An 11,736-nucleotide genomic window follows, 5' to 3' on the forward strand; every position below is an offset into this window, starting at 1 on the left:
AAATCAGAGAGTTTGGCTACTTTAAAAAGTAGGTCAATACTCCTAGGAAAAAAAAATTGTAATTATTTATTATCTCAAAAGTGGGAATCTCCAAAATCAAATACATTGAATTTAAGAAATGTGTTAGCAGCTCTGTGACCTCATAAAATACTAAAATCCATTCATTCTTTCAACATATATTATTATGCATGTATTTAATTCCAGACACTGTTCAAGGCACTGAGCTCACAATGATGAACAAGAAAGACAAGATCTTACCCTGTGAAGCTTGCATGCTAGTGAAGGAAGCTGATAGTAAATAAATGAAATATGACACCCTCAAGTGGCAGTATTGACAAATATAGAAAGGGGACAGTGGTAGAGAATGACTAGGGACTGACAGTCAAATATAATGTCATTTATTTTATATATGTACTAGAGGCCCAGTGTACTGAATTCGTGCACCAGTGGGGTCCCTCGGCCTGGCCTGTGGGGATCGGACGGAACTGGCTCTCCAACATCCCCTGAGGGGTCCCAGATTGCAAGAGGGCACAAACCAGGGCCGGGGAGGGACCGCGGGAGGGCTTCAGAGCATGTCCAGCCCGTCTTACCCAGTCCTGATCAGCCAGACCCCAGCAACAAGCTAACCTACTGGGGGGAGCATCTGCCCCCTGGTGGTCAGTGCTCATCATAGCTATCGGTCCAATGGTTGAATGGTCACTTAGGCTTTTATATATATATAGATTGTACTTTTATATATATATATATATATATGTATATAGATTGTACTTTTAAACATTTAATGTGCATTTATATCTATCATATAAATGGATCCTCAAAACTGCCTTTAAGATAAAACAGGTTACATTCTCCCCTATTTTTCAGATGCCAAGTGAGAAGCAGCAAAAAACGTATTCATGAACACGTTAACTAGTGGTGGAGTGAACACTTCTGACTTTCAGCCCAGGCATATTTTCCCACCAGGCCAACCCTACCCAGCATGTCCAATATTCTTTCCCCACCACCACCCAATATTCTTCAAGATGGCCAAATAGGAAGTAATCAAGTGGCCATAAGGTTGGCTCACAGTCCACTGAAAGTCCCTAAGACCAGCTAAGCACATGTCATAAAGTTGATATTCTAGTGGAGGAAGCCAATAAGTAAAGATGTATGACAAAAAAATAAAATATTTATAGGATGAGAAGTATAAGGTCAAGCCAGGCCTTGGGAGTTCCCAGAAACAGCAGGGGATTGGTGAGTAAACGCAAGGTGACTGGATAATACACTATACCAATTATTAGAGAAAGGTGAGCACCAGGTACTCACAGCGGCCCAGACAGGCACCTAAGTGCTGAAGAAAGGGTTTGGTGAGTTGCGATGCCTTCATTTTACAAAGATGTCATCCATGACTTTGGAAAATATAATGCATGTACAGTGGGACAAGGAGATAAAAAAGGAGTTGGAAATCATCCAGGAGCAGAAATTGTATCTAGGTGATAGATAAGGCATTTCACTTCTTTCCAACCATTTTAATAACCTCATTTCCATGGAGGCAATGGTACTTATATGATACTATAATTTGCTTGGCAAATCTATTTCTTATTGATGGTTAAAAAACGCTTTAAACATGTTTAAATTATTATTAAATTTAAACTTAACAATAGTATTCGAATAATAAGCTACCACTGCAGTAAGTATGAGTGACTTACAAGTCCATAAGAGCAGGTATTAAGTCAGAAGTGGCTGGTTAATGATTTCCTGTCACAACAGTCAAGTGAAACATACTTTAATGAGGGATTTTTATAAATCAATATTGAAATATTTAAGGCTTTTGTAAAAGAAGTCACTTCTTGAGGCATTAAGGTATCCTCAGCAGAGCCATACTTGAGTTCTTGTGAAGAATTTTACTGAAGAAATAAAAGCAAACATGGCAAAGGAAGACACGGAGTCATTTCTTTCAGGTAGAGTTCAACTAAAGCATTTACAGCCAGGTTTGGTGCGATTACCTCAAGGTCCTGGATCAGCCCCCTCAACCTTAGATTCCAAGCCACTCTACACCTCACACAATGAGAAGACCATACACAAGAACAAGGGTGTCTGAGGGAGTTGCCGAATGGGCTAGAACCGGAAACAGCAGTTTCACAGGAACTTTGGTCTGGAGCAGCCGCAAGTTCGGAATCTGTTTCTCAGCTCTACCACTGTGTCTATCATCACAGTTACCCCCTGTCCCTGAACAACATTTGCCATGCAATCTCAAGGGACAGTCAAGTCCACCTGCCTTTCCTTCTTCCTTTCACCCTATTGTATAATTCATTAGCACCACTGACAAAGAACAAACCGAAACAAACATGTAAAGGAAGTAGCTCCTTGTTCGAATACTTGTAACTAACTGTTCAGAGTTAGAGAAAAGTCAGATTAGCAGGTAAAGAGTACGGAGTGGAACAGTTACCACTGACAATTTCAAGTGTCCTCTGCCATGGGCACAATTAGTAAGACGCTGGCCATGGGAACATGAGACATTTTTCATTTGGGAGCTTACTTCATTAAGAGGTGATGTACTCCTACACAGATGTGCAACAGCTATTTTTACTCTTGAGGAACTGCCAATGGGAACATTTTGTGCACAATCTCTCCGGAGGGCTCACTCTGATGGAGTCTGAACCAACTGTACAGGATACAGGTTGGATGATGCTGGAGTAATTGTTATCCATTAATCAGTTAAGAAATTCTACCCCAGGCTCTATGCAGAGAATAGCCAACTGGTGTTTGGAAAGGCTGAATGCATACCCTTCACCCAGCTATGGTACCTCTATTTGGGTTGCGTTCTGGAATCTTCACAGCAATTATCAGGAACATTTGTCAACTACCCAATTCCAGACCCCAAGAAGAAAGAGAACTGTAACTACTAGTAGGAATTCTTTTTTTGGTCAATTATAAGTACAGTAATTCGAAGTTCAGTAGAAATGATAATGCATGTTATATCCCAGGCCTCGCAGGGGGCCATTTGCTTCTAGAAAAGAAGGAGGTTCAATTCCCAGCCTCTCTCCAAATCCCACTCTCTTCAGGATCCTGTGAGACTGAGCTATTGTGTAAAAGCACTTGCTACTAAACACTAAAAGAGAAATGGATGCACCAGATAAAAGTCGGGCTTTGGAAAAAATTGAAAAAATTGTAAGGAGGTCAGAGGAAAGAAGAAGTGGCCCTGTTCTAGCTGGAAAGGTGGTGACTGACGATAACAATAGGAACATAAACCTCAGTGCACAGCTGACTCTCGCAAACACAAGATGAGAGCGTGAATTGGAGGAGCCCGGATATATAGCACTTGCTTTCTTCTGTAGCTTAAGCTCAACTGCTTGGGAACAGCATTGCAACCAGTTAGCGAACCTGTCCAAGACCTTCTAGTAAGTGTCCATCACTTCAACAAGTTGTCCTGTTACTGAAGCCAGTTACTCGGGCAGGGTGGGAGCAGGGCATGGCTGAAACCATGCAAAAAACCTAAACTGTACATCTGTAATATCCTTTGGACTTTAATGAGACATGAACTAGTTTCAGTCTTCTTGAAAATCATGCCGGATTTTAAAAAATCCTCATCACAAGAGAAGAAATGTAATTATGTGTGGTGATGAATGTTAACTAGACTTGTTGGGGTGTTGTTTTGCAATATATACAAAGATTGAACCATTATGTTTTACTAATATAATGTTATATGTCAACTATACCTCAATTTAAAATAAATTGATAAAGTAAATAAATATCCTCAAAAAACCCCATGCCAAAACATACCTGGAATTTTTCACCTTTGTGCATCTGAGTTGATCTAAATTCAGGAGAATCTATAAAGGCACAGGGGTAAATGTTATGCAGAAAATGTCCTCGATAGGAGACCTTCATTCTGATAACAGAAATTAATGTTAATAAATGCATAATATCTCACAAAATAACATGACAATCCTTAAAATCTCCATAATCTTATGGGTTTTGATTTTATACTAAGGTTATAAAGACTCCACAGATGACTGACATAATTAAAAGTACTTCCCAAAGACAAGTATTTATTTCAAAATAAATTTCACCAACAATAAGAAAAAGAAGACAGGTTCTAGCATTGACCCATACATGTGCCTTCCAATGGCTACCATCGCTCTTATACCTACAGTGACCATACTCAAACTCAGGAACTTTTGAGAGAGAAAGGGTGGTATTAACTATTATTCCAGAACAATATACACTAGGCTCTTCTTAGAAGGCTGAGATTCCTAGAAGTTATATTTGTGATAAAAAATAATCACCTCTGAAACATGCACAAGCTTCTTGAACTTTAATGCCTAATTTAAACCTACTTCAATTTTGATTCATTAACTTTAAATAAAAGCTAAAAAAAGATGAACAATGTTCACACCTGAAAGTCCTGACACCAGCAAGGTTGAGAGCAGCAAATTCCAGGTAACTAACATGTCGCTCGGTAGTGTTCCAAAATGCAAGTTCCCCACCAACAAAGTCTGCCACCGCTTCCTCCATTATTTGACAATATCCCCTTCCATTCACTCACTACTGAGGGGCCATGAGAAGATCACTTACCTTCCCTTCAGGAGAATACTCAGACGGTCGTCGACTGAGGTTTTATCCTCTGCAGCATAAGTCTGGCCCTTTGTCAAGGTTTGGATCATACAAAACTGTCCAGTTAATCTTCTGAACAAATCTGGAGGCACTAGGAGTGGTTCAAACAATCGCCGGTAGACGCCGTTGAGTTCCTTTTCAATCTTGACCTGAAATGCAGCCAGGACAGATGCTGTACTAATGCAGATATATCAAAACGGTGGCTTCTGTGGTCCAAATACCTTTCTGAGAATAAATTTGTAATGCAGACCCTCACCGTTCCGTATTTCAGTCAGTGGAATCTCACACAGTGAGTAAGTGATGATATCGGTTTAGATGCTAAAAGGGCATTTTTGCAGAGAGCATATGGAGAAGATTTGCACTATTGATCACACCTCTCCCTAGCTGCTATAAAGCAACCGTGGAGGTTGTGAATGTTATTACAGCATTCACCTTCCCAACCTTAGCATTTTCTATAAACAACACAAAACCTTTTCATTTTTAGAACAATATTATTTCACAGAAATTACACTAACTTTGAAATATGTAGCAGAAAATGAACAATAGGAATCAATGTCAAAACACATTTATGAAAATACATACAGTAGGTGTTTTACCTACATGTAATTATCATTTAAGGCATCGATACAGGAAGGCAATCACCCACAGCTGCAAACATTGCTTTTCATTTATTCATTCTGAAGCAAAGTGAAGAGTGTAAAAAGGTTTCAGAGTAGCAGTTTTAAGCTAAGCTAAAATAAAATCTGTAGAATAGAGAACCCACTGGTGAGTAGGACTAGCTACTGGAGAAAGAGAAAAGCAAAATGACTCACTGCCTCTGTTGTGAGACAACCAAGGCCCAGGTCACACCCATCTTTGGGCCCAGCATTAGTCTGGGAAAACTAGAGTGCATGTCAATGAACTTTGGGGTTCAAATGATCATCCATCCCAATAAGACCTATGGCAGTCACGCTATGAAGCTTATACATCCCAATGAGTACTTGTCCTGCTGTTTAATTGCAATGAAGAACCAGCATTTATATTTTTCAAAAAAGGAGGCTTATCGTCCAAGAAAAAACAAAAGCACAGATACTAAGTGATTTACTCATTGGGAGCTGCCATCACATCAGCAACTTCTGAACCTTATGTTCAAAACTTGGGTTCCAGCAAATTCTTAAATTCAGAAACTGTAATCCTCATTATTACTGCCATGTCCCTCCTCCACTCTGGAGTGCTCATAATGTGTTTAAAATAACTTATTCACATATATGTCCCACTTCCAGTATCTACACTAGCCAGAGTAGCACAGTAATGAACATATGAACTGAAAAGTCTACTGACTCATATTCGTAATCTGCATGTCTTAACCCAAGCCCCAATTCCTTCATGAAGCCCTCTTAATTGTTCTCTTTGGAAGCATCCAGTCATCAAATGTTTTTTGAGCACGTACTATGTACCAATCATGGTTGATAGGAACAGGGAATACAACAATAAGTGTAATAGATAATATTATTATTCCCAACTACTTACTGATCTTACCCCTTAAGAGGATTATACATCCCCTAACCCCATCCTACCCCCACATTATCAGGCATAACCATGTCACTTGCTTTGGCCAATAAAATGTGAACAGAATTGACATATACCCCTTTGGAGCAGAAATTTTAAGAGACAGTGGGTCTCTTGTACTTCTCTCTCTGCTATGAGAATGCATGTGCAAGCAGAACCTGCTGCTTCAGCAGAGACTCTGAAATGAAGAAGACACATAGAACAGAGTCACGGTTGACACACAGCTGCCCGAGTCCACATATGAGGTGGGTGAGAAAAAACCTGTTGCCGGTGCATATCACTGGGACTTTCAGGTTGTTCATTATACAGCATAACCTAGAGAAAAGTAATGTACTGGGGAAAACTGAGTGGCCTATAATCTCATGGAATGTCTATTATATATATCGTATGTAAATTCCCAGGAATTGTCTTGTTTTCTAACAGTTTTCCACACACGTCTGGCCTTGAACATAAGATTAGGGCAAGCACTGTATTTTTTACTTTACTGAGTATTTGCGTGTGCTTTGCACAGTCAGTAAACAAGTATGGAGTGAATTCTAGGAGCCTTGCTGTTTTCCTGTTCCATGTACACCTTTTTGTTCTTGATATAACCAAGGAAACACAGCAAGATAAATCAGAATTGAAAAGAAGTTAAATCCTAGTGTTTTGATGACAACTCACCAAAAGTGGTGATATCCTTAAATGAATATTTTGAGCATAAGAAAAATATAGTCATTCTATTTAAAAACTAGCATGAAAAAATAGCATGAGGTATTTGTGAATCGCTAATATGTTTAGTGAAGTTGCCTATAAATAATTTTATAAATAGGCAAAGATATTCCCAAGTAACATCTGGATATCAATACACAAAAGAAATAATGAAGTTATATGATGAAAAAAGAGAGAATGCTATCATGTTGTCTCATGTCTAAACTGCCCTAATGATTTAAAAAACTTAAAAAACCCATCTGTAGAACACATTCCATGGCATTCAAATGTTTCACTTTCAGGCATTTATATAAAGAGTAAGTCTCATCCGGAATGATACTGAAGGGACTAACGATGTTAGATGCTTGTTCTCAAGTCTGAACAAAGTGCTCTAAAAGCTTTTAAGCTTTAAAATCTCTTCCTTGCTAATTAATTTTTAGTAATTACCGGTCTTTTCTTGAACAAAAGATATGAAAGATGCAACATATTGACACCGAGGAACACTGAGTTCCAGATCACGATATCCAAGGCACATCGGTAGAGTGTGGCCCACATGATGTAAAAGGAGCATCCTGTTGAATAACAAAATTAAATATGTTACATGTTTAGAACAGCGTCAGCATGAAGCTTAATAAATTATAAAATAAACCAAACACATCCTAGAAATACCTAAGCCAAACATCACATTTTCATTTTTTTGGTCTGATTATCAAAAAAGAAAAACATGCTTTGTTGCAGAAAATTTGTAAAGTTAGAAAATATTTTTTAAAATCTGTAATTCTACTAGAGAAAACCACTAGTGATATTTAATACTTCTTTACAGTGTTTATGCATTGTTACCTGATGGCAGAACTACCATATATAATTTTAAAACATCTCTGTCACTTATTGCAGCAATTTTTCCATTATATTAGAAGTCTTTGAGTACATGGGTGGGTGTTTTTTTGGCAGGTGAATCTAAAATTATTTTTATTTTTAAGATACATAATTAAAATATTCAAAATAAGTCTTTTATAATTCTAAGTGTTATCAAGACTCATCTACGACCAAACAACTGAATGACCAGTTGACCGGTCACTATGATGTGCACTGACCACCAGGGGGCAGACGCTCAATGCAGGAGCTGCCCCCTGGTGGTCAGTGCGCTCCTACAGCCAACCTCCTGTGGTCCTTCTCCCCCTCCACCCCCCTGCCAGCTGGCCCCAATCGGGACTGGGTGAGATGGCCCCAATTGCCAGCCGGGCCAAGGGACCCCACCTGTGCACAAATTCATGCACCAGGCCTCTAGTCTATAATAATAAAAGCATAATATGCTAATTAGACTGGACAGCCAAACGACCTTCCAGATGTCATTCCGGACGTCCTTCTGGACAAAGCCGTAGCGGCAGGGGCTAAGGCAGAGGCGGTTAGGGGCTATCAGGCAGGTAGGTGAGCAGTTAGGGAAAATCAGGCAGGCAGAGTGGTAAGGGGCGATCAGACAGGCAGGCCCGGATCGGGCCTAAACTGGCAGTTGGACATCCCCTGAGGGCTCCTGGATTGTGAGAGGGTGCAGGCCGGGCTGAGGGACGCCCCCCCCCCCCCCCACACACACACCCGTGCACGAATTTTGTGTACCAGGCCTCTAGTTTATTCATATTAGTGTAAGCAGCAGTTTGGATTACAGAAAGCTACTGATTGTTTTACAAGTTTATTATCACTAACCTATGGACAATAAATAAAATACAAAGCAGTGTCCTCTGAATTTTTCCAAGAGGAAAATAATTGCTAGTATTTGGTTAGTCCTTTGGAGTTAGAACTATCTTTATTGATACATTTATTTTACTTAATTATCATAGCAACCTTTTGAGATAAGGTGTATTACAATTTTATTTAATTTTAGAGATGAGATAGCATATGCAGTTTTTAATGACTGTAACTGATTAGATCATCATTTATTCAATCACCTCCTTATTGGTGGACAGATGAGATTTGTTTGAGGTATAATTTTTGATAAGTAGCCAAAATATCTTTATATGTAAAAACTGATCTGTTTTTGTGACTGTTTGCTTAGGGGTAGATTATCTGACAGTAAGTCAAGGGAATGAACTTCATAGCTTTTGGTGACATTGAAGAATTGTTTTCCTAAAGGTTTCTAAAACTTATAATCCTACTAGTTGGGAATGTTAAGTATCAAACTGTCAATATTATAAAATTTGAAAACTCTTAATTTGATAGTGAGAAATTTTGTACAATTTGTACAATTATATTTTGCATTTCCATAATTTCTGGTGAGTTTGAATATTTTACCCATCTGAATATCTTTTAACCATTTGGTGGTTATCCATTCACCTATGACAATCTTCCTAGTTTTCCTTATTGAGTCTCTTACTTTAAATCAAATATCAATAGCTTCTTTTGATTAATTTTATGGTGAGAGCATCAACATATATCTTGTTAATTTAAAATAAAATAACCAATACTATACAAATATATCAATGACACACACATAAAAACTAACCTCCCATGTTAAAAAGTTATTCATTTGCAATTTCTTTTCATCAGAATAATTTGGGGCATCTAAATAACAGCATGAAATGTAAAACTTTAAATGTTCTTTAAATATTTCATAGCTAAATTTGAAAAAATGTAAACTATTACTTAAATGAGACAGGATAACCTAATGGGAGGGCTGGCTGGAAAGCTGGAGGACCTGAATTATAGTCCTGGTTAGGCCACTATCTCCCAGCCTTCGTTTTGATGAGTCATTTAACTTCTCCAGGCCTCAGTTTCTTCATTTATAAGATATTAAATTATCTCCTTAGTCCACCTCCAAAACTCTGTCTTCAAATTCATTTTTTGCTTTTGATTTTTATAAGGTATGTTATTTGTTTTTTCCATTCAACACTCAGCTTTCCTGCTGCAATCCCTATCTTACTCAGAGGTAACACAGACAAGGAAGTCCCATAAGCTACCTTCTAGCTACCCTTCCATTCTAGCTCATTGGCCATTCCATGCCATATTTCATATATTTGAGGTACAATGAGCTAGTGTTCATTCTCCCTAAATATGCCTTCTCCCCTGTGCCTTTTACCTGGATACCACACACTCACTCTCAAAAGAATCCTGCTCATCCAAAAGACAGCTCCTACGTCATTTCCTCAGTGAGACCTTGCTCCACCATCATGCTAAGCCTATCACTCTCTCCATTTCTCCCTGGCACTGGGCACCCCTGCATCACATATGGCCACCCATCTGTTCTCTGGCCCCCAAAGAGTGTCTTTCTCAAGAAGGGAGACTGCCTTCTTCAATCTTTGTCTGACAAATTACAGGTGCTCAAAAACGCACCTGAATAAATGAATCATTAGGGAAATAATCACAGAGAGTAATCTGTCCAAAATCACTGGCTAAACCCTAGCCTGTTTGGCTCAGTGGATAAAGCATTGACCTGGACTGAAGGGTCCCAGGTTCGATTCTGGTCAAGGGCACATGCCTGGGTTGTGGGCTCGATCCCCAGTGTGGGGCCTGCAGAAGGCAGCCAATCAATGATTCTCTCTCATCATTGATATTTCTATCTCTTTCTTCCTCTCCCTTCCTCTCTGAAATCAATAAAAATATGTAAAAAAAAATGAATCACTGGCTAAAATAATAAATTCAATTGTTTTAGTATTTTGATGTGAATCAATTTAATCTGCTTCATCAGGATTACTGGAGCCTGTCATAAAAGTTTTACTTAAACTATTGTGTCTGGGAATTGCTCTTGTTCCTAATGTTGCTTCCTGCCCATAGCAAGTATATGCCTATTCAAATAATAATATTGAAGACTATCTAGTACTTACTGTGCCAAGCACTACTGTAAGTTAAATGTGTAGACACACACATACTCACAACAACCCTAGGAGGAGGTATTATTTTTACCCTACTGGACTCATGTGGAAACTGAAGTATAGAGAGGTTAAATCACTTGCTCCAGTTACACAGTTAGCAAGTGCTGGAACCAGGATCCAAATAATAAAATCTGGCTCCAAAATTCACACTCTTACACAGGAATGGATTTTCTGATATCTGGGAAATCTAAAGAACACATGAAAACATACAAAGGATTACCTAAAATAAGGGTATGGCTTATAAAAGGCCTATGTTCTAAGTTACTTGATACACTGCTAAGTCAATAACAAAGTCATATTTTTGGTATGCTATCGACCTGACGGAATTCTCTAAAGCTCCCAGTGCAAAACCCATCAGGTGCCAGCTATAGAAGCTACATAAAATCTCAGTCAGGTTTCTTACCTATAGCTAACATCCCCCTAAGAAGTATCATATGGAGGTGAAGAGTAGTTGGAATAACCAACCCAATTGCAAAAAAAACATTTGCTACATGAAAAACTAGATGATGTATTTCTCTCCAGTTTTCACAGGTGGTCTCATTGGAAGGCACAGGTATAATACTTTCTAACTTAGATGTAAAACCTATCGCAGGCGATTCTGCCAATGGGCTGGACTCAGTATAATTCATCTTGAAAATTCCTGTAAAAACAAACAAAAGGACAATCATAAAAATGGTGGCTGTACGTATCACCCCCATAGGTGTTATACCAAAATTATTTCTGTGGACCAAATGTTGGTAAATAGATTTCTCTGGTGTTTGTGAATTGGACAGATCCAGGTCCCAATCCAAGCTCTGTTACATACTGAATCCTTATCTGTTAAATGATGATAATAATTCCTCATCTGACTTTATGATTAACATTTGACTTTACCATAAGTGAAATAAAATACATAAAATATTTAGCATGGTGCACAACTATTCTCTGATATCCTATCTAATAAAGAAGGAATATGCAAATTGACCATCATGTCGTCACAAAGATGATGGCACCCATAGCCACAAGATGGCAGTGCCCAGTCCCCTCAGTCCGCGGGGGGGGG

General features: G+C 38.7%; 1 protein-coding gene across 1 annotated transcript in view; it reads right to left on the reverse strand.

The window, feature by feature from the left end:
• Positions 1-11,736, reverse strand: part of BVES (blood vessel epicardial substance) — a 31,912-nt gene that overhangs the window by 16,749 nt on the left and 3,427 nt on the right. Inside the window, exons 2-5 of the mRNA XM_023764603.1 lie at positions 11,098-11,334; positions 7,279-7,403; positions 4,558-4,745; positions 3,763-3,871 (exon numbers count right to left, since the gene is read on the reverse strand). Coding sequence (XP_023620371.1) covers positions 3,763-3,871; positions 4,558-4,745; positions 7,279-7,403; positions 11,098-11,323 — 648 coding nt within the window. The 5' untranslated portion in view covers positions 11,324-11,334. The remainder of the gene's footprint in view (positions 1-3,762; positions 3,872-4,557; positions 4,746-7,278; positions 7,404-11,097; positions 11,335-11,736) is intronic.

This window comes from Myotis lucifugus, unplaced genomic scaffold (genome assembly GCF_000147115.1).
Source record: "Myotis lucifugus unplaced genomic scaffold, Myoluc2.0 scaffold_340, whole genome shotgun sequence".
Lineage (NCBI taxonomy): Eukaryota > Metazoa > Chordata > Mammalia > Chiroptera > Vespertilionidae > Myotis > Myotis lucifugus.